Below are 23,880 nucleotides of genomic sequence, written 5' to 3' on the forward strand. Positions count from 1 at the left end.
TTTGTTGGCGGAAATTCCGACAGCAAAAGTCCAATGTAGCACACACACGGTCGGAATTTCCAACCAAAAGCTCACTTTGGACTTTTCTTGTCAGAATTTCCGATCGTGTGTATGCGGCATGAGTGCAAACAGTTCGAACGGGAGACACATTAACCACTTAAGACCCAAACCATTATACAGGCCCCTTTTTGCGCTTCGGCACTGCATCGCTTTAACTGACAATTTTGCGGCCATGCGGTGTGGCTCCCAAACAAAATTGGCGTCCTTTTTACCCACAAATAGAGCTTTCTTTTGGTGGTATTTGATCACCTCTGCGGTTTTTATTTTTTTGCGATATAAACAAAAATAGAGCGACAATTTAAAAAAATGCAATATTTTTTACTTTTTGCTGTATTTATTATTTATAAAAGGCCCACCAAAATCCTCAGCACCAGGCCCGTGATGTTCTTAATCTGGCCCTGTCCACACTCCTCTCCTGTGCATACTGCTTGCTCTCATACCCTCCACATTCCTCTCCTGTACATACTATTGTCATATCCTCCACACTCTTCTCCTGTACATACTGCTCACTGTCTTACCCGCCACACTAATTTAATGTACATACTGCTCAGTATCATACCATCTACACTCCTCTCCTGTACATACTGCTCACTGTCATACCCTCCACACTCGTCTCCTGTACATACTGCCCACATTCATAAACTCCTCTATTGTACATAGTGCTGGCTGTCATTCCCTCCACACTAGTCTCCTGTGTATACTGCCCACTATCATACCCTCCACACTCCTCTCCTGTGCATACTGCCCACTATCATACCCTCCACACTCCTCTCCTGTACATACTGCCCACTGTCATACCCTCCACACTCCTCTCCTGTACATACTGCCCACTGTCATACCCTCCACACTCCTCTCCTGTGCATACTGCCCACTATCATACCCTCCACACTCCTCTCCTGTACATACTGCCCACTGTGGTACCCCCCACACTCCTCTCCTGTACATACTGTAACCCAACCTTACCCTTCACACTCTACATACTGCCAACTATCTTTCTCTCCACATTCCTCTCCTGTACATACCGCTTCCCACCATACCCTCCACACTCCTCTACTGTACATGCTGCCCACTGTCATACCATTCAAACTCCTCTCCTGTACATAGTGCCCACTGTTAGACCCTCCACATTCCTCTCCATCACTGCACATAATTCCCAGTTGTATAGCATCCATACTTCCTCCTATGCCTCTTACCCACAAAAACAGTTCTTTATTTATTTATTTATTTATACTGAATATCCTCAATGTTACCAGCTCTAGAATGGGCACACTTTTGTTAGTTCAACTAAAGGAAATCTTCTCAGTCCTCATATTTGTTCTGCCCATTATTAGTACTTATTTAATTTTGTGATTATGACTGTGATGTATAGAGGAACATAGGGGATCTCAGCTACTCTAAATATAGCACTTGTAAAAAAAAGTGTCCCTTAAAAATATTTTTGAAATGTTGGCAACTATGCACTTAGGCACTGCCCAAGGGCACCGGGTCAAAAAGGGGCCCCATGAGAGGCTCCTGTGATAATAAAGCGGTAGTAAACTTCACTAACATTAGGTTATGCCACAATGTACAAGAATGCACAGCATATTAGCAAATTAGGGTACACTTAAATTGTCAGACTGAGCCCTCCAGTGCTGCGCTGTGATCAGTCCGGCGGGTCCCAGATGCTTCCATCTTCACCCCGGTCTTCCTTCTGGACTCTGTGCCTTCTGTCACTTGCCTTGGCTGGGCTGCGTTGATGTCATTCCCATGCATGCTCATGTGCTATGATTAGGGGTGCAACGGATCAAAAAACTCACGGATCGGATCGATCCTCGGATCAGGAGTCACGGATCGGATCATTTTCGGATCAGCAAAAAAAGAAATAAAATATTTATGAAAAAAAGTCGGATTCAAGTCTGGGCTCTAGCTGGGCCAATGGCGGGCCCCTTGCGTAAAAGATAATATTCCGCTAGATTGATATAATCTAGATTTTCAATAAACCAGAACAAAAACCTGAGTGAACATGTGTTTGAAGCAACATACTATTGCAAAGCAAAACCCTCTTTGTCATTTTTGTTGTCAGTGTGTAGAAATTGCAGTTTATATTTCAGACACTAGGGGGAGTTGCTGAATTTTGACAGATGGTAAAGCAGACATGCATAGCTATAAGGAGTTAATAGCTTTGAGCTGTTATTTGTTATTGCCGATCTGTGATTGGTTGGGGTGGAGCAAGATGGCCGCCGCTCCGCAGCTAGGCCGAAGCCGGGGACTTTCCTATGGCCGAGGCCCCGGAGCGCTCCGCGGATGGCGTGGTGTGCCGATCCGAACGGGGTGACCCGTTCGGATCACGGATCGGTGACGATCCGTTGCACCCCTAGCTATGACTAAGCATTGAAGTTCAATGCGAAACGCGTCAGCTGTTTTTCCCACTATATGCTGGTTCCTGTAGTGCATTTTTCTTTTTACCCAATAAAGGGCACGTCTTTTTAAGACTTTGGAGTGCGACTGTCCATATATTCCTTTCTCTGCATATCCTGCGCATTGCCGGAACCCGTTGGTTCCTGAGTAGACAGTGATTACCCTAGGTGTGCTCACCTGGAGCGGCAGCTTCCTTACCAGGCCCATGATGTTCTTAATCTGGCCCTGTGGCCACAGTCCGGCCCCCCGTTAAGTCTGAAGAACAGTAATCTGGCCCTTTGTTTAGAAAGTTTGGAGACAGTGCGCATGCGCGCGGGTACGGGAGCAGTAATGGAGTGACTGTACTCCGCACACCGCCGACTTTTACAAGCTACCATCCCTGCAGGAGGACAGGACGTCCGTCCATCTTAATCACTGGAGCAGGCGATGCTGTGATGCAGCGGCAGACACCAAGACAGACGAGGAAGAGGCTATACAAACGGGGAAAACAGCAGGGACAGACGCGGCCCCCCCTCCCTGAGCCATCTCCTTCCCCTGTGATGGCGCAGCAGCGCAGCACTAGAGACACTCGTAGCAGCTCGCAGCTGTTACATCCTGCGTCATCAGAGGCAGGCATTCGTGACCCCTTCTCCTCCATGTCATCTGAGGATCAAGGTGAAGTGTCACATTCCATGCAATCATCCCCAGAAGGATCTCTGAGTCTGCATGTTCATCCTGTCCAGTCAGACATCATTGCTGACAGGAATATGGCTAAGCTAGCTGATGCTGTTATAAACCAGACAAGCTCTGCTGAATACTTTCCCTCTTCTTCTCCTCATTCCAGTCAAAATGCTGGAGATATAAACCTTATAAATCGTTTTTCCACACTACTACAGCTTGAATTGTCTAAAGCCTGCTCAGTTATTACCAATGAAATTAGACAAGATATACTGAGCATTGGCACTAGAATTGATATAGTGGAAAAGAAAATGGATGAGGTGATTACCAGAGCTAACCACAATACAGATGAGGTAGTTGCTCTACATGAATTGCTGGATAAAGCTTATCTGAAAATCGAGGACCTCGAGAACAGATCTCGTCGCTGTAACGTGCGACTTAGAGGTTTACCAGAATCGCATACTGATTTGGAAGGTGCAGTTCATACTCTCATGATGGAACTGGTCCCTAATATTCCCGCACATCATATGGAAATCGATAGGATCCACAGAGCCCTGACGGCACCCAGATCAGATGGTCTCCCTAGAGATGTTATTTTTAAACCTCATTTTTATATGACAAAAGAGAATTTGATGTTTGCATCTAGAAATCGACAAAACCTGACTCTTTTTGGTAAATCTATCCAACTGTTTGCGGACTTGGCTCCATCGACAGTCCTGAAGAGACGCACCCTGAAGCCACTGTTACAGCAGCTGCAGAGCTGTCATGTTAAATATCGCTGGTCTTTCCCTTTCCGGCTTTCATTCACATACAAGGGTAATTCGCATTCCTTTACTGATTATAGTGATGGGGAAGATCTTTTACTGAAGTTGGGTATCTTACCAACGGACTGGATGTTTTCTTCGAAGTCAACACTACCTAGTCGCCCCATCTCCCCCGTCTGGATTCCCCATGGCAACGCCAGAAATAGGAGAGACTTGCCGACCACCTGAGATGATGAGGATCTTCGATTCATCAACTTTATATGTTGCGGTATCGCCCATTGTTTTGTTTTGTTTTACTTAACAGACTTTTTGTTGACTATTTGGTTAAGGCAAATGCCTCTTGTTCCTATTGTGATTTGAGGACTTGAACACCATGATCCTCGACAGTTCTACTTGTGGACTCCAGGGACATGCTGAACGTTCTGATAACATACGGAGCTCCTTTTTTTTTAACTAAAGTGGTCCTGTGCCTGTCCTTCTGTTATTTAGTAGATGTTTAATAGTGAAGTTGGGGTGGACTCGCAAGCCACCTTGTTGATATTGTCCCTTTCCTTGAGATGGAGACAACGTCACACCCTTTTTTCCAGGCCGGTAGCCTGGAATGGGCTTTGTCCCAACTAATTGTTTATGTGCTTTTCTGTTTGCACAATGTACTGGATTGTAGGTACTTTTTTCCTTATTTTTTTCTCTTATTTTATGTTCTTTTTTTTTCTTATTTAGTTGCTTTTTTTATTTTTTCTGTCCCTATCTCCGTGACCATGCTAATGGATCGACATCGGAATTCTCGCCTCCGATATCAAGATAGCTGCATTATACAGGTATTAAATGTCTAGGATTTCTCAATCTAAATATTCTATATTAACGCATAACGTACAAGGGTTTAACTCGCCCCTAAAAAGGAATAAGGCATTCCATTACTACCATAGACAGAAGGCGGATGTCCTGATGTTACAGGAAACCCGTTTTTCCAAAGAATCTGCTCCTAAGTATCTTAGTGCTCATTATCCACAATTTTATTTATCGTCAGGCGAGGAGAAAAAAAGAGGGGTGGCTATATGTTTCTCACGCAATATGCCTTTTACTTCTACTTCCGTCATTAGAGACGACATGGGCAGATATGTTCTGGTGGTGGGTCATATTAATGACCAACCGGTCACGTTCATTTCGTATTATGCTCCCAACTCTAACCAATTGGAGTTTTTTTTTACTATGCTCTCGAAACTACTTCCATTGGTGCAGGGTCAACTTCTTTTAGGTGGGGACAGCAATTTGCCACTGGACCAAATGCTCGATAAATCCTCTCCTGATAGGCCTCAATTAAAACATGTGCCTAAAAACAGTATTAAATTTGCACGATTGCTTCATAGTAATGATCTGATCGATGCCTGGAGGGAGAATAATCCCTCTGCTAGAGATTATTCCCACTTCTCACATGTGCATGGCACTTATTCACGAATTGACCATATATTTGTGAATTCGGCACTGGTTCCTTTTGTGAATTCGGCTAAGATTCTGTCAACGCCATGGTCGGATCATGATCCGGTACTAATGTCTCTTTCCAATTTATGGAGACGGCCGGGCCCATCCCCCTGGCGTCTCAATGCGTCTTTGCTGAGTGATCCTATTGTAGTGGTAGAAGTGGAAAAAGAAATACGAAATTTTTTCAGTGAAAACTTACCTCAAGACACTTCACCGATCATTAACTGGGCAGCCCATAAATCTGCCATTCGTGGTAAACTGATTCAAGTAGCGTCCAGAATAAAAAAAGCTAGGAACATGGTGATTTCGGATAAAGAAAAAATGTTACTTGATCTACTATCTGAACAGAAAAATTCTCCACAGGTTGATATTAGACCTAAAATCGATGAGGCTAGGTTGTCACTAAATTTAAGTCTAACCACATGGGCGGAAAAAAGTTTGAGGTGGACTCGCCATAAATTCTACACAATGGGGGATAAACCTACTAGATTATTGGCTAGGAAATTGGTCCCTCGCTCTTATACTCCAGCATTGCCCAAGCTTAGAATTGGTAATGGGAATCCAACCCAAAATCCTAAACTCATTTTGAACGAGTTTAGGAATTTTTACTCGACTTTATATAGTAAGCCAGCGACTTTTGACCGAGACATGGCGGACCGTTTTCTTGACCAAATTTCTTTGCCCAAACTGGCGCGGGAACACTCGGAGCTGATGGACCGTGAATTTTCTGAAGACGAGATAGGTTCAGCGATAAAATGTATAAATCCCTCTAAAGCCCCAGGCCCCGATGGGTTTTCTGGTCACTATTATCATAAATTCAAGGAAGTCTTGATCCCCCATCTATGTAAATTTTTTAATGCTATTAGACGTGGAGATCCCCTTCCTACCCAGGAGAACAAGGCTTATATACATATTATCCCTAAAGCGGGTAAAGACCTGGGACTCTGTGCTAACTATCGCCCTATTTCTTTAATTAACTCGGACTTGAAAATAATGACAAAAATTTTGGCCTCGAGACTTAATTCTTTTTTGGTTCAATATATACACCCAGACCAGGCGGGATTTGTCCCGGGTAGACAGACTACCGATCAAATTAGAAGGGTTATAGATGTTATATCTGCGGTCCATTCTAATTGGGATGCTGGGGGACCACGGAAGGGCATGCTTTTGTCATTAGATATGCACAAGGCATTCGATTCCCTATCTTGGGATTATCTTTTCTATATTTTACATAAATTTGGTTTTGAGTCACGATTTTTGACTATTCTTCAAATGCTGTATAACTCCCCTTCGGCATCCTTGATGGTTGGTGGATATTCCTCCGATCCCATTCTGATTCATAGGGGAACGAGACAGGGTTGTCCTTTGTCGCCACTACTCTTTGTCCTGGCCCTGGAACCACTAGCAATCAAAATTCGATCTTCTCCAGATATTTTGGGTATTAAATGTGGTATCAGTGAGCATAAATGTGTCCTTTTTGCTGATGACATCCTAATGCTGATATCTTCACCAATCACTACTCTTCCAAATTTGAATATTATTCTTGCATTATTTTCCTCTATTTCTGGCCTAACTGTTAATCAGGAAAAATCTCAAGCCTTGAATATTTCATTGGACGATACCACGATCTCCTCACTTAAGCAATCATTCTCCTTTAATTGGCATACGGATTCCCTCCCATATTTGGGGATCAACATCACTCCATCAATACGCACGTTGTATTCCCAGAACTACCCTGCTCTATTTAAAAAACTTAGGGCTGATTTGGACAAATGGTTATTTCATCCACCGTCATGGCTGGGTAGATTATTTTCTATCAAGATGAATATCCTCCCAAAATTATTATACTATTTCCGCTCACTTCCGGTGGCATTAGTTCAATCAGACCTCAAAGCTTTTCAATCCAGAGTTATTTCGTATATATGGGGGAATAAGAAACCTAGAGTAGATAAACATACCCTACTTACTCCCAAGGCTTATGGGGGTCTGGGCGCTCCTGATTTAATCAAATATTACTATGCTGCAATACTGGCACAATTGACTAGATCACACTCTTCACGCCCCGGTCCTATCTGGATGGAATTGGAAAGCCACGCATGTAGAGGTATGTCTTTATCACACATGCTTTGGTTGCCACCTGGTGATAGGCCGCCGATATTATGCCCAACTTTATCGCTATCTCTTAATATCTGGGATAGATTGTCCAGAACATATAAATTTAGATCTCTTCACTCCCCGATGGCGCCTATTTTTGGGAACAGAAAATTTGCCCCGGGGCTTGTTCACAATAATTTTGAATGGTGGAAAAATAAAGGTCTGATACGCATTGCGGACGTCTGTGATACTGATGGAATGCTACGTTATAATATCCTGGAGGAACGTTTTCATATTCCAATTTCTGAAAGATGTAATTATGATCTAATAAAACGTTTTTTGGAAACCTTGCCATGTGATTCCAATTTAACGTCACTGTCAAAAATGGAATATTTATGTCGTAAATTCGACAGTATGCAAGGTCTTATTTCAAATATTTACTCTATTTTGACAGCTTCTTCAGTTAGATTGAAATATATGGTAAAATGGGATGAGGATATCCAGGAAAGTATTGAGCTTTCGGACTGGTTAAAATTGGCTCAGGGAGCTTCACGTTCGCTTATGAACACTTCAATAATTGAAGCAAATTACAAAATACTCTTGAGGTGGTACATGGTTCCCTTTAGACTGGCTTCCTTTGTACCTGATGCTTCTCCTCTTTGCTTCCGTGGATGTGGACTTGAGGGAACAATGTACCACATATGGTGGAAATGCCCCAGAGTGAGGCGCTATTGGATCAGAGTTTATAATTTTATATATACTCTTACTCAAATTAATTTAATTAAATCTCCGAAACAATCGCTGCTGGGGTGTGATGTGAAAAACGCCTCTAGACCTCAAAAATGCCTTATAAGATTTATATTTATTTCAGCTAGAATGGTTATAGCAAAATCGTGGAGGTCGGCCATGCTTCCATTCGACCACCTTAAAAACAAACTCTCCTGGATCATGCTCAACGAACATATGACTGCTATCCTTCATGACAAACTAGATTTCTTCAAAGCTGTCTGGGATCCATGGATCAACTATTTGTCATATGATCCTAGGTCTCTTCTGATCTAGATATTGGATGTTTCATTGGCTGGCACGGAGATACTTTCCCCCTCATACCATTTTTTTTTTTTTTTTTTTTTTTCTTCTTTTGATTTTACTACATTTTTTTTTCCTTGCTTAACTTATAGTAATAGGTTTGGAATACCTGTATCTTTGACACGCGGTCCCAATACCTAGCCTGATATTCTATATATTGGGAATGGTGTTGGGCCCCTGTAATTCGTTTTAATTTATTCATTTTTATCGATGATAATACTGTTCTGCCTTTCCACGCATTTGATTGTTCAATTACTGCCTTGAATTTCGTTGGCCTTGACATGTGTTTTGTTAACTGACTTCTGATTGATTGGCATACTACTGTGTATGCCGAATGGTGAAATCTACTGAGAATTCTACATTGTATACGTAGACTACCACCATATATATTACAGTCGAGGATACGTTCTGTGTATGTTTTATACTGCTTTTGATAATATGGCTTCCTTATACGATTTTATTTGTTCCGTTTTGTTGTGTGGAGATTGAAAATGCCTTAATAAAAATATTGAAACGAAAGTTTGGAGACCCCTGGTCTATACTAAGACCTTTGAGGAAATCCTGAAATGAAGAGGACCAGTGCTGTTCCCCTATTGTAAAAATATATGTCGGAGTATGTACTTACAGTAATACAGCTGAATTCAATCAAATGAGTATCTTCGCTATGCTAAAGTATCTGCTTTACTACAGGTCTGTTAAAGGACATTGGAGTCTACATGGTGTAGAAGGAGAGCTTCATACGTTCCCCATAGCCTGTGAGTGCAGCTGAAATAGAAGATGAAGGGCTGTACAATGCAGACAGAGAAAGTCATCAGCCACATCCTGGAGATCATCTACCTAATGACCGGAGAGGTGAGAGCATTCCAGGTTTTCAGTGTGACCACTTGGTGACACTTTCATGATTCTTCACTGTGGTGTGTCCTGACATTATCTATTTTCCCCTCATGTTGCTTTTCTTCTGATCTCCGCTCGATAAGGTTTTTGGTACAATGAGGCGAGTATGCAACAAAATAAGAGTCACTTAAAGGGGTTGTAAAGACAAAAAAAATGTCCTCTTAAATTAAAGTCTGACAGTAGCTGATAAAGTAAAAAGTGATGTTTTGCATTATAACTAGTTTGATACCTGTTGAAATCGAGCTGTTTTATTCACCTCCAGCACTCCTGAATCGTTATTCTCACTGACTTCCTGGTTTGCGGTGCACATTGATTCTTGCTACATCACGGCCTAATAGGAACTACAGTTCCCATTAGGCTTAGCCTCCATGCCTGTGAGGGATAAGAGAGCATCTTCATGCAGGGCTGTAGTCATAGGGAGGGGGTGAGCACATTCTGCTTTCCACCATGCAAAACGGCTTAGATGCTGGTGGAAAGCAAGAAGAGGAGTGACAGGAAATGGCATTTTCAAACCTGGATTACTGTATTTTGGAGGTCAAAAGGAAAAACGAGGTAAGTGATATTTAAATGCTCTTGCTTACAGCAATCAATTGATCTAATAAAAAACGAACCTTTAGGCCCCGTACACACGACCGAACATGTCTGCTGAAACTGGTCCGACGGACCAGTTTCAGCAGACATGTTTGGTCGTGTGTATGGCCAACCGGACAATTGTCCGGCGGATCGGACAGTTTCCAGTGGACAAATGTTTCTTAGCATGCTAAGAAAAATCTCCGCTGGAAGCCTGTCCGTCAGACATGTTCGGTCGTCTGTACAGACTCACCGGACATGTCCGCTCAGCCCAAACCCCTCGCATGCGTCGAAGTGATTCGACGTATGCGTGGAAGCATTGACCTTCCAGGGCCGCGTAATCGTCGCGGCGACGTCACCGCGTATCGTGTCCGCGCGGATTTCTGTTTGATGGTGTGTACAACCATCAAACAGAAATCCAGCAGAGGACTGTCCGATGAAAACGGTCCGGCGGACCTTTTTCATCGGACAGTTTGTCCGTGTGTACGGGGCCTTAGTGTTCCTTTAATGATAGGGCTTAAAGTGGTTGTAAAGATTCAATTTTTATTTTCTAAATAGGTTCATTTAAGCTAGTGGCAAAATTAGAGGGTAGGGGTAGTGAAAATTAAAAAATAGTGCTATAAATCATACATACAGTGTAAATTACATAAATCAATAAATGAAAGATGACTTGTAATAGTCACAAGAAGTGAATGAACGTCCATACATAAACTCAACATATAGTCATAATGCAAATAGAAGTGCAGTATCCCAGTGATTCCACCAATCCTTATTCAAAAGTCCACGGTAGTAAAAAAAATTAAATATAATATTGCGTGCTGCAAACAAATCCGCTGTGTAAATTGTCTGCCTTCACCCGCTAAAACAAAGGTTCACCCAATGTGCTCAAAATATGGATGGCACCTTACCAACAGTTGTTGACCCTTTTGATTAGAAAGAAGTCAATTACAGCTTGTTAACACAAAGTGTATTGCTCCATGCAAATCAGGGATTTCCTCATCAAGTGACCATATTCCAGTAGCAAAACCATAGGATATAGGATGAAAAAGAGGAAGGACCGCAATAGTATAATTCTGTTTTATTAAAATAAGCTTAAAAACAAAAATGCCAAATGGCTCCTTACTATTTGCGGTGCTTGTATCCCGGCACTGAGGCTGCTGAGCGTGTATCCGTAAGGAGAGATGTCCCCCGTCGCTGAAAGGTCTGGCGTGCGCTCCACCACCAGAGACTAGCTGGACCGGAAGTACGTAACTGTGCGTGACCAGATTGCGCCTCGACGTACGTTTCGTAAATTACGTTATCAGCTAGTGCATTGTTGGTTCACTTACATTTTCCTTAGATTTCCCTTCTAAATTTTTTTTTTTCTTTGTCTGACGTTCTCACTTCCTGTTCCTCCTTAGTAAGGAGGAAATTGAAGAAAAATGTAAGTGAACCAACAATGCACTAACTTAAAAGGAACCTATTTATAAAAAACAAACCTTTAAAGCAGAGTTCCAGTCTGGGTCAAAAAAAAAAGTCAGTGGGGTAGATCCACAAAGAAAGTACGCCGGCGTAATTTCAAAATTCCCGCGTCGTATCTTTGTTTTGAATCCTCAAAACAAGATACGACGGCATCTGGGTTAGATCCGACAGGCGTACGTCTTCATACGCCTTCGGATCTTAGATGCAATTTTTCGACGTCCGCTAGGTGGCGTTCCCGTCCTAATCCGCGTAGAGTATGCAAATTAGCTATTTCCGATGATCCACGAACGTACGAGCAGCCGTCGCATTCTTTTACGTCGTTTCCGTTCGGCTTTTTCCAGTGTATAGTTAAAGCTGCTATCTGGTGGCGTACTCAATGTTAAGTATGGCCGTCGTTCCCGCGTATAATTTTGAAAATTTTACGTTGTTTGCGTAAGTCGTCCGTGAATGGGACTGGTTCACGTCAAAAACAATGACGTCCTTGCGACGTCTTTTTGAGCAATGCACCCTGGCAGTTTTGACGGACGGGCATGCGCAGTTCGTTCGGCGCAGGGACGCGCTTCATTTAAATGAAACACGCCCCCTACTCGCCGCATTTGAATTCCGCGCCCTTACGCCGCGAGAGATACCCTACGCCGCCAAATTCTTTCAGGATTCAAAGAATAGCAAAGTAAGTTACAGCTGCGTAGCGTATCTCACATACGCTGCGCCCACGCAGATGTATGTGGATCTGCCCCAGTAGCTACAAATACTATAGCTGCTGACTTTTACTATAAGGACACTTACCTGTCTAGGGAGCCCACGCTGTCCGCACCTAAGCCCACCCGTCCATCAGCTCTGGGTGCAGGCGTCGGCATCCTTACTAAGGGAAACAGGAAGTGAAGCCTTGCAGCTTCACAGCCTGTTTCCTAGTGTGCATGTGCGAGTTGCGCTGCATTTTCTAAATGGTCCCGTCATCCTCTGGGACACACACAGGTCCCAGAAAGCGACGTGGGGGAAAGGGAAGGGCACAAAAAAAAAAACACGGAGATGATGTACCTTGCTGTGGCGCCATGGGATGGAAGTTCCGAAAAAAACATACCAAAAAGGTATGATAAAAAAATATATATATATCCAAAAAGTGTATGCTGGTTTCAAACGGGGTTAAATTTTTGCCTGGAACTTCACTTTAATGGGTTGCTTTACAAGGTGATTATTTACACATTACGGAGTGCGTCACTGTTAGAGGGTATGACATCTATGGTGCGAGATGATCGGCAGCTTCTTGTATCCTACAGGAATACATGATCGTGAAGAAACCATCACCATATAAGTGCTTTTCACAAGTTTCCGAGGACCTTTGTCAAACCAAGAACTCTGTCCTAGAGATCCCAGCGGACTCAGCAGTTCATGTAAGGAGGAACGGATGCAACCCTGCTTCACGGGCCACCCATGGCATGCCAGGAGAAACACAGATCGAGCCTCTTCATTCGGCCTTCCCGCCACATCCTGGTGGTGCCCATGTAAGTGTGATCAGGATGGGTGAGTGACAGTAGATGTCTGTATCTTACTTTAAAACCAGTGAATCTGCAATGCCGCGTACACACGATCGGAAATTCCGACAACAAAAACGTGTATTTTTTTTACAACTGAATTTTGGCTCTACCTTGTTTTGCATACACACGGTCACACCAAATTCCGACCGTCAAGAACGCGGTGACGTACAACACGACGACGAGCCGAAAAAATGTAAGTTCAATGCTTCCGAGCATGCGTCGACTTGATTCCAAGCATGCATAGGATTTTTCTTCGTCGGAATTGCATACAAACGATCGGAATTTCCAACAAGAACTTTTCCTGTCAGAAAATTTGAGAACCAGCTCTTAAAAATTTCTTGGCGGAAACTCCGCCAGAAAAATTCCGTTGGATTCTACACCCGGTCGGAATTTCCGAACAAAAGCTTACATCTGACTTTTCTTGTTGGAATTTCCAATTGTGTGTACGCAACATTAGAATTGCTGATTGATTGAGGAGAGCTTTGTGCATTCTCTTCATAGATTGGTAGCGGGTGACATGATGGCGGGTGACATGATGTATTTTCTTTTGACTCAGGTGCAAATTAAGTGTGATGATGTAGCAATGTATTTGTCAATGGAGGAGTGGGAATATTTGGAGCATCGTAAAGAAGAATATGAAGTTATGATTGGGAAGAATCAGCCTTCTCCTGGTAAGTGCATTCAAAGGAAATCTGTACTGAGGGAAATAGGGGATCGACTTGTAAAGAAACCTGGAAGTCAGTTTTTTTTTTATTTTTTTTATTTAATCACTTCCATACCAGGCACTTACGCACCTTCCTGCCCAAGCCAATTTTCAACTTTCAGCACTGTCACAATTTGAATGGCAAATGTGCAGTTATGCTACACTGTACCCAAACAATTTTTTATCATTTTGTTCCCACAAATAGAGCTTTCTTTTGGTGGCATTTGATCACCTCTTTTTATTTTTTTCTGTTATTTTTTTTGTGAATAAGTACGTTTTCTTCTTCGATTACGGGCACGGATATGGCGGCACTGATGGGCACCGGTGAGGTGGCACTGGTATGCGGCACTGATGGGCACTCATAGGCGGCACTGATGGGCACTCATGGGTACTTATGGGTGGGCACTGATGGACACTGAGGGGTGGCACTGAGGGCATCACTTGTTTATCCCAGTGCCCATGTTATCAGTCAGTGCCCATTTGTGGGCACTGATTGGCATCTTTCTCTTATTTTTTTACTGCCCCCTTCCCTGGTGGTCCAGTGTGGGCTTCCCCGGTGGTCCAGTGTGGGCATCTGAGGGGGGGCTGCGCTGATAAACAATCAGCGCGAACCCCCCCTGTCAGGAGAGCCGCCGATCGTCTCTCCTCTACTCGCGTCTGTCAGACGCGAATGAGGAAGAGCCATCAACGGCTCTTCCTGTTTACATCGTGATCCGCCGTGATTGGACACGGCTGATCATGTGGTAAAGAGCCTCCGCCGGACCCCGCATCACCGATGGGCGCGGGCCAGCATGAAATCCTGCAGGACGTCCATAGACGTCCAGTCAGGATTTCACAACCACTTTCCGGACGTCAATTATTATTTAGATGAATAAGTACTGCCATGCATGTCACTAGGATAACTTAAAGTGGATGTAAACCCCCTCTCATCCTTTCTAAACTACTGCCATAGTGCTGATCTATAAGGATATAGATGCCTCCTTCATATATCCTTACCTGTCAAATGTCTCCCCTCTGTCTGTTATAAGAACTAAAAAACTGCAGATTCTGTGGGTGGGTCTGTTGTCTGGAGCTCGATGGGTGGAGTCGTGATGTCAGATTCCCCGCCCACCTCTACACTCCCCTTGTCAACATGCACTTTTTCCTACGTATTCCTTACTAAGGACGAGCTCCAGCGTGTTCGCATAGTACACGTAGAGAGCCCACCAGGAAGTCTGCACGGCGCTGCGCTAATCACAGCCAGGGAGACATTTCCTGATCTCTGCAGCCGAGCATCGGAACAATGTCTCTCTGGCTGTGATTAGCGCATTGCCGTGCAGACTTCCTGGCGGGCTCTGCACGTGTACCATGCGAACACGCTGGAGCTCAGCCTTATTCCTTACACTGCATTCTGCTATGATCACTAACATCCAGTCAAAATCCAGAAAAGTAACCACATGACTTCAGAAAAGGAGTGGGGGTGGGAATTAAAAATTAATGAGTGAGTGAGTGAGAAACTTGTATAGCGCAACAAATGCAAACTTAATCGCCTCAAGGCACTGGCATCCAGAGTTCTACAGGTCTTTCAGAAGAGGTGGGTCTTTAGTTTTTTCCTAAAAACCTGATGGTTTTCTTCCAAGCGGATGGTCGTGGGTAGAGCTTTCCAGAGCCGTGGTCCTTGGACCGAGTGCCTGTCTGAAGCTAGTGCATGAGATATGTAAATAACCTGTCACTCACAGCAAGGGGGCGGAACGGACTAAGGTTTTTCTCTGTAAGTCCGTTTTATCTCACTGAACAATAAAAGGATTGCTCAGAGCTGGATTAACTCTGTGTGGCAAGACTGGGCACAGATGATAGGAAATCTTATACTGTACATTGTGACATAAAAAATAAAAATAATATTCGGGTTTACATCCACTTTAACAGATTTATTTTGTTTCAGCAGATGGACCAAATGGGCAATGTTTACAAGCCGATTATCATTCCCAGTTAGATTCCGAACAACGAGACTGTAACAGTAATGACACTATGGAAGAGGCAAAAACCATAGACTGGAATTCAGAAAACAGGTTTACAGCCCCTAAAGTACCTTGTTTCGGAGCTTCCAAGACGACCTCTTCACCTAAAAGAGAGAGCGTAGACAAATTTTATGGACCAAAGAATATGCCAGTAAAAACCTGGGACTGTACACAAAGTAGAGAATTCTCCGCTTTGCAGAATAACAAAACTTTAAACCATGAACTTCTATCCAACACATTCTTAGGAACAGAAATAAAGGACGAAAAAAGTCAATTTGACTGTGAAGATACAACAATAAAGATCAATAACTCTGATCAGGTGGATAACCAATCCCTAGACGGTGTACAAAACCTTTTCTCAGGCATACTTCAAAAAACACGTAACCATAATGCATGGAGCAACCAAGAGCGCTTACTGGACGGCCATCAAATGGAGAGCAATTATAATTTAGATTTTATTCCACAGTCCTTTTTAGAGAAATTTCAACACATGCCCATACTGGATGGCCATCAATCCAAGATGGCAGAATTCACTGTCCCTGCTTTGTTGGACAGTCATACTTTGGATCATGTTCAAAGCCATTTTGGAGACGTGCTCCAGAGAAAACACATTACGAAAGGGCCATCTAATGAACGATGCTCAGTAGTTGGTCAAGAAATCAAGAACCAAGAGGTGAGTTGTCTCCAGAATGACCGTAGCTTAAGGGTCACAAATATTTTTAAGGATATACCTCAAAAAACAAAGACTGAACTTAAAAGACTAAATGGCCATCAAACCAAGACAGTAAACCCAAAAGAATGTCCCTTGGAGAACAACGATACTAAGAATCTCTCGAACATCTTTCAGAATGTGTTTGAAAACGCTCATATACGAAGAAAACCAACTTACCAAGATGAACGCAAGAAAGTCGAGATCAGTGGCCCTTTGGTGGAGGGCAGTGGTGCTTTGTACCAGCTCGCCAACTCTATTTCAGATGGACTTCAAAGAACGTGTATAAAGACAGAACTAATCCACCAAGAACATGCCACAAATGGTCCTCAGCAGGAAACAATGGATACAACGGACTCTGCTGTGGTGGGCAGACATATTTTTGGCTGTGACACAAACCCACTGCAATGTCATGGCAAGAGAGACTTAACCTATCAAGAATGTTCAATGCGTAGTCAGCAAACCAAGACAGTAGAGTTCCACCGTTCTACTCTAGAAACCAATAGCAGTTTGAGTATAGATTTTCAGCCTTCTACGAATTTAGATCACCGGTATTTAATCAAGGAACCTGTACAACATGGTAAAAACGGCACTTGGCAAACAGGAAAAGTTCAGCCCTCCGGTAAGAAACTGAAAATGGTATCATGTAGTGACTGCGGAAAGATGTTCTCTTGTAACTCCTATCTTTCAAGACACCAGAGACTTCATACTGGAGAAAAACCTTTCACGTGTTCCGAATGCGGCAAGAGCTTCTCTTGGATGTCATCCCTAGTGACGCACAAAAGGACGCACCTTGGGGAGAAGCCTTTCACCTGCAAGCAGTGCGGGAAAAGATTTTCCGATTATTCCGGCATTATCAAACATCGAAGGAGCCACACGGGGGAAAAACCTTATTCTTGTCTCGTGTGCGGAGCGCGCTTTGCACAGACTTATCAACTTGTCAAGCACCAGGCTGTCCATTTGGTCGAAGATGTGGCAAAAAAGACTTAAAACGAGTGTCATTCTGCATTACAACTTTAGTCTGTATGCAAAAAGTTTACATGCAAGAATAATTAAATGGAATATTCAAATTTGAAGACCCCCATATCTGCTCATCTTTTCATAATAAACACCAGTTCATTTTTTAGGGACTATAAATTACGGGCCAGATTCAGGTACATCTGCGGCGGCGTAACGTATCGCATTTACATTACGCCGCCGCAAGTTTTACGGGCAAGTGCTTGATTTACAAAGCACTTGCCTGTAAAGTTGCGGCGGCGTAGCGTAAATCCCTCCGGCGCAAGCCCGCCTAATTCAAATGATCCGGGTAGGGGGTGTGGATCATTTAAATTAGGCGCGTTCCCGCGCCGAATGTACTGCGCATGCTCCGTTTTGAAATTTCCCGCCGTGCTTTGCGCAAAATGACGTCGCACGTCGTCATTTTTTGAACGTCGACGTGAGTTACGTCCTTTCCTATTCACGGACGACTTACGCAAAAAAAAAAAAAATTCAAAAAATTCTACGCGGGAACGACGGCCATACTTTAACATGGCAGGTCTAAATATAGGCCACAAAAAAGCAGCTCTAACTATACGCCGGGAAAAGTCGACTAGCGACGACGTAAGAGAATGCGACGGCCGCGTGTACCTTCGTGGATCGACGGAAAATGCTAATTAGCATACCCGACACGGAAAACGACGCAAACTCCACCCGGCGGGCGCAGAAGTATTGCACCTACGATCCAAAGGCGTACGAAGCCGTACGTCTGTCGGATCGAAGCCAAAAGCCGTTGTATCTTGGTTTGAGGATTCAAACTAAAGATACGGCACGGGAAATTTGAAAGTACGCCGGTGTATCAGTAGATACACCGGCGTACTTGTACTGTGAATCTGGCCCTACATTTCCAAATTATTACACTAAGCACCTCATCAATTACAATGGATGCAGGAGAACTTGGAGCCCAACTTCAGCCACGTTTTTTCCCCCTTATGCCGCGTACACACGGTCGGAATTTCCGAAAAGAAAAGTCCGATGGGGCTTACACACAGTCGGAATTTCCGACAAGAAAAGGTCAATGTGAGCTTTTGGTCGGAAATTCCCACCGTGTGTAGGCCCCATCTGACTTTTTCTGTCGGAATTTCCAACAACAAAAAATTGGAGAGCTGGTGCTCAATTTTTCAGACGGGAAAAGTTCTTGTTGGAAATTCCGATCGTCTGTATGCAATTCCGATGCACAAAAAAACACGCATGCTCGGAATCAAGTCGATTAATGCTCGGAAGCAATGAACTTCATTTTTCTCGTTGTAGTGTTGTTCTTGACGGTCAGAATTTTGTGTGACCGTGTGTATGCAACACAAGTTTGAGCCAACATTTCATCGGAAAAAAATCCACGGTTTTCTTGTCGGAATTTTTTTCCCACAAATAGAGCTTTCTTTTGGTGGTATTTGATCACCTCGGTTTTTATTTTTTGCGCTATAAACAAAAATAGAGCGACAATTTTGAAAAAAATTCAATATTTTTACTCTAATAAATATCCCCCAAAAATATATAAAAAAAAAAAAGTTTTTTTTCCTCAGTTTAGGCCGATACGTATTCTTCTACATATTTTTGGTAAAAAAATAAAATAAAAACAAAAATCGCAATAAGCGTTTATCGATGGGTTTGCGCAAAATTTATAGCGTTTACAAAATAGGGGGTAGTTTTAATGGAATTTTTATTCATTTTTTTTATACTACTAATGGCGGCGATTTTTTTTTCGTGACTGCGACATTATGGTGGACACATCGGACAATTTTGACACATTTTTGGGACCATTGTTTTTTACAGCAAAAAATGCATTTAAATTGCATTGTTTATTGTGAAAATGACAGTTGCAGTTTGGGAGTTAACCACAGGGGGCGCTGAACGAGTTGGGGTTCACCTAGTGTGTGTTTACAACTGTAGGGGGGTGTGGCTGTAGGTCTGACGTCATTGATCGAGTCTCCCTATAAAAAGGATCACTCGATCGATACGCCGCCACAGTGAAGCACGGGGAAGCCGTGTTTACATACGACTCTCCCCGTTCTTCAGCTCCGGGGAGCGATCGCGAGGGGGCGGCTAGAAACGAATAGCCGCGCCCTCGCCCCGGATCGCTCCCCGCGAGTTACCGACCGCCGCATGTACCGGGGGGGTCCCGATCAGACCCGCGGAAACGTACATGTACGCCCATATGCCTGTACGTGCCATTCTGTGGACGTATATGTACATGCGGCGGGCGTTAACCGGTTAAGCTTTACTCACTAAACTGCAACTCATTTTATAACATTTGTATCATGATTTTTTTCTGCATTTGTGGTTAATTTTCTGTCTGTATCATTTAAAATACACCTATGATAACAATTATAGACCCTTCATTTCTTTGTAAGTGAGCAAATATACAAAATCTGCAGGGGGATCAATACATTTTTTTCCCCCCACTGTATATTTGACTTCATGGTTTGTTTTCTTCACAACCTCTTGAATGTAAATGAATAACACCACAAAATAAAATTTGTATCATAAAAAAAGTGACCCCTAACATAAGTGGTCATTGTAGTGACGTCTTGCATTGGTCAGTGTATGTAGGAGACCAGATCAAAAGTTGGAACAGCTCAAGCCACTCCTAGCATCCTCGGAAGGAATCCCGATGGAGGAAGGCTGGTCTAGACGGTATGGTCTCATGACCTCTATGTCCAAAAAAAGCAGTTGACCGATTACAGGGTACAAAAAAAAAAAAAAAAAGTGCAAATGGACTGGAGGTGTGCGGTTGATTTTTTTTTGGTATTTGGAGATCAGCTTGAAAAAGACACAAAGCCTCCACTTGGCTCTTTTGATTTTGAAATTGACATTTGCCAAGTCGGCTCGAATTTACCGTATATACTCAAGTATAAGCCGAGGCACCTCATTTTTACGACAAAAAAAAAAAAAAAAAAAAAAAAGGTAAAAAAACTTATTGACTCAAGTATAAGCCTAGGGTGGGAAATACAGCAGCTACTGTAAGTGGAAAAAGAGGGTCAACAATGCCCATCAACAGCCTTACTGTGCCCATTACAGCCTCATATCTTTGATCTCCCGCTGTGTCATGCAACTGCAGTTGGCTGTAAGGGCCCTTTCACACTGGTGCGTTTTTGCCGTGTTTTTTGCGGTAAAAATAGCGCTATTAAAAACGCCCATAAAACGCTCCCTATGCCCCCTCCATTGAAATGAATTAAATGAATTAAAAACCGCGGAAAAACGGAGCATTAAAATCGCCGCAAAACACAGCAATTTTACCGCGTTTTTAATTCATTTCAATGGAGAGGGGCATGGGGAGCATTTTAATAGCGCTATTTTTACCACGAAAACGCGGCAAAAACGCACCAGTGTGAAAGGCCCTAACAAAGCCTGCCTTGCCCTCGTCCGTGATAGACGGAACACTGATTCAGTTGGTTATCAGTGTTCAGTCTATCACGGACAAGGAGGAGGCGGGGCTTTGTTACAGTGGACCACCGCCGAAGTCAGTAGACTGACACAGCAGAGACCCTCACTTGAGTATAAGCTGAGGGGGCTTTTTCAACATAAAAAAAATAAAAAATATGTGCTGAAAAAGTTGGCTTATACTCAAGTATATGCGGTAATCCAGTTCAGCAGAAATCAGCCTACATTCAAAGTAAATTGTTTGGCCAGCTATAGTGCGAAGGACAAAGAATGGATACACATTTGGACAGTCAGTTTTGGGTACACTGTATTTTTCTTACAAACAATTGTACATTTTCTAAAATGATATTGGGTTCATGCTATGCAGCAACAAACAAACAAACATTTAAAAGGTATTCTTTGATTAGTAAAGCTAAAAAAAAAAAAAAAAAAAAAAAAAAGTCTCTTTTGTCATCCTTAGTAAAATACTTTTTATATGTGCTCCACAAACCCAATTTAATTTTAGGTTTAAATCTGTTAAATACATTCCAGGTTTATCCTCCCTACTGAGTTATGCCGGCTTCAGCTTGTATAGGAGACGTGTGAATAGCAAGCTTTGACAAAGCATTTGCAGCCTTTCAGCAAGCTTTGTTGATGCTTTTATGCCGCGTGCACAAAATTGGAAATTCCAACAAGAAAACCGTGGATTTTTTTCCGACGGAATGTTGGCTCAAACTTGTGTTGCATACACACGCTCACACAAAATTCCGATAGTTAAGAACGCGGTGACGTACAACACTACAACGAGCCGAGAAAAATGAAAAAGTTCAATGATTCTGAGCATGCATGTTTTTTTTGCGAGTTGGATATGCATACAGACGATCGGAATTTCCGACAAGAACTTTTCCCGTCTAAAAATTTGAGAACCAGCTCTCAAATTTTTGTTGTCGTAAATTCCGACAGAAAAGGTCAGATGAAGCCTACACACGGTCGGGATTTCCGACCAAAAGCTCACATCAAACTTTTCTTGTCGGAATTCCGATCGTGTGTACGCGGCCTTAAAGTACCATTTAGCTCCAGTTTTTAGATGTTGAACACAGATCCTAATGAGAGTTTTGATTGCCACTTTAAACAAGCTGCTAGTAAGCTTTAGTACTTTTAGACACTTGGTGAAAGCCTGCTAAGGCCCCATGTACACCACTGCTGCTAAACGGACGTTAAAGCCCCATTCACACCTAGGCGTTTTTACGCCTGTAGTGCTACGCCGCTGCCGCCAGAGGGATGAAAACACATGTCCCTCTATGGAGATGGTTCACATCTCCACGCTGAACGCCGGACGCCTGCCGCCAGAAAAAAGGTCCCGGACCTTTTTTTCAGGCGGCTTTCGGCGTTCGGCTAGGAGATGGGAACCATCTCCATAGAGGGGGTCAATCTGGGGCACATCTAGGCGGACAATACCGGCGTTTTGTCGCCGCAAATCGCGGTACAAAACGCCGCTATTTGTACCGCGATTTGCGGTGACAAAATGCCGCGAATTTGTCTGCCTAGGTGTGAATGGAGCCCAAGAGGCAGTTGGACACTTTTTTCAACTGTCCCTGAACTCATTCAGTGCTATATGTACAGGTTAGTTTACTGTCGTTTTTCGGCAGTTGCGTTTATAGGGAGTTCAGATGCCAAACGTGGTAACCCCGCGTTTAGTTTATATGCGTTTTCCTTTTTAGCCCATTTAAAATTAAAAAAATTGAAACGCTTTTAAAAACGCAAACGCCGCTAAACGCGGCAAAACTGACATTTTAAGTGTGGGTTACTATCTGTCAAGTTAAATCGTTCAGGAGAGGTTGTAAAATTGTCCCGTGTACATGAAGTCTAACAGTGGCTAAATGGCAATCAACATTCCCATTAGGATATATGAACATTTATAAACTGAAGCTGAATGGCATTTTAAAAGCTTCAACAAAGCTTACTGAAAGCCCTGCAATTGCTTTGTCAAAGCTTTCTGTTCACACTGCTCTTCTACAAGCTGAAGGATGTGTAAAACAGGCCTAAGACCTAGAACTCTCCAGCCAGAAAAGCTCATACCCCTCGTTGATTAGAGAACTTTAGCTTATTCATCTGCAAACAGAACACTGCTTCCACAGAGAACAAGGGTCCTAATTCTGACAAATGCTGGCAGGGGACAGGCTTTTCTACTCAGGCTGCAGCTGCTTTTTCTTTAAAAAAAATAAAAATAAAGAATGAACTGCAAGCCTTTGCATACCATTTGTTGGGTACACCTGGAATTTCTTTAGCCAATTTAAAACAGAAAGTTCAGTTGGGCCTCATGCACACTGGGCTTTTAGCCCCAATGCATGTGACCTTGACGTTTTGGTGTGGGTGGAGGGAACAGGTGCATCAACCAGGCCCATTGTCGACATTCTGTGAAATTCGGAGGGACTAAAAGCTGTTGCTGGTGTTGCACAGAGTGATACTAACGTATAGAGCACTGTACTGCCAGGGACGAATGTCTGGGACACAAGCGGTCTGTGCTTTGGGCATTCAGCTCGGATAAATACTGCCCCAAACCCAATACTGCCCCAAAATACTGCCCCAGTACCATGTCATGCACCATCTTGCTACAACATCTTTCAGCCTCTCAAAGTTTTACAGGCTGCTGGCAGCAGGGCAGGGAGGTGTGCCTGTGCCTTCTGCCCGCAAAAAAATGTTGGGATCTTATGCACAGGGGCTAAACTCCTAGTTTGCGAGAGGCCTTAGGCAAGGGGTGCTCCCCATGTGGCCCTCTGATATGGCCTTCGACCTCAAACTAAATTCAGGAGTTTGGTACACTTTCTTAAAGTGCACCACACCTGCAAGATTTAATAGAAGGCTATGGCAAAGCGCAGCTTACCCGCAGGAAAGCCACAGGTGCACTGTGGTGTGGGTAACCCACAGCGCATCAGTGTGAAAACATTCTTATGGGGGGCTTAAGACAGTAAGGGTTCATTTACATTTGCAGTAAAACCCCATAGTTGAGATGTTTTTACACCCAACCCTGCCCACCCCCCCCCCCTACCACTGATGTAGCGTCAAGAGTCACAATGAT

At 43.3% G+C, this 23,880-nt stretch overlaps 2 protein-coding genes across 4 annotated transcripts in view; one reads left to right on the forward strand and one right to left on the reverse strand.

Annotated features, from left to right (window-relative positions):
* LOC120913464 (zinc finger protein 184-like) overlaps positions 1 to 17,488 on the forward strand; it is a 51,621-nt gene extending 34,133 nt beyond the window's left edge. For 2 of the 3 annotated variants that reach the window (XM_040323404.1, XM_040323403.1), the window contains exons 2-5: positions 9,231 to 9,392; positions 12,743 to 12,967; positions 13,557 to 13,671; positions 15,625 to 17,488. In XM_040323404.1, coding sequence (XP_040179338.1) covers positions 9,318 to 9,392; positions 12,743 to 12,967; positions 13,557 to 13,671; positions 15,625 to 17,399 — 2,190 coding nt within the window. In that variant the 5' untranslated portion in view covers positions 9,231 to 9,317 and the 3' untranslated portion in view covers positions 17,400 to 17,488. The remainder of the gene's footprint in view (positions 1 to 9,230; positions 9,393 to 12,742; positions 12,968 to 13,556; positions 13,672 to 15,624) is intronic. The other variant, XM_040323406.1, reaches the window with a different exon arrangement.
* The window catches only part of LOC120913467 (zinc finger protein 135-like), a 60,674-nt gene that overhangs the window by 27,010 nt on the left and 9,784 nt on the right, over positions 1 to 23,880 (reverse strand). The window lies entirely within an intron of this gene.

The sequence above is a fragment of the Rana temporaria genome, chromosome 9 (genome assembly GCF_905171775.1).
Source record: "Rana temporaria chromosome 9, aRanTem1.1, whole genome shotgun sequence".
NCBI classification, from domain to species: Eukaryota; Metazoa; Chordata; class Amphibia; order Anura; family Ranidae; genus Rana; species Rana temporaria.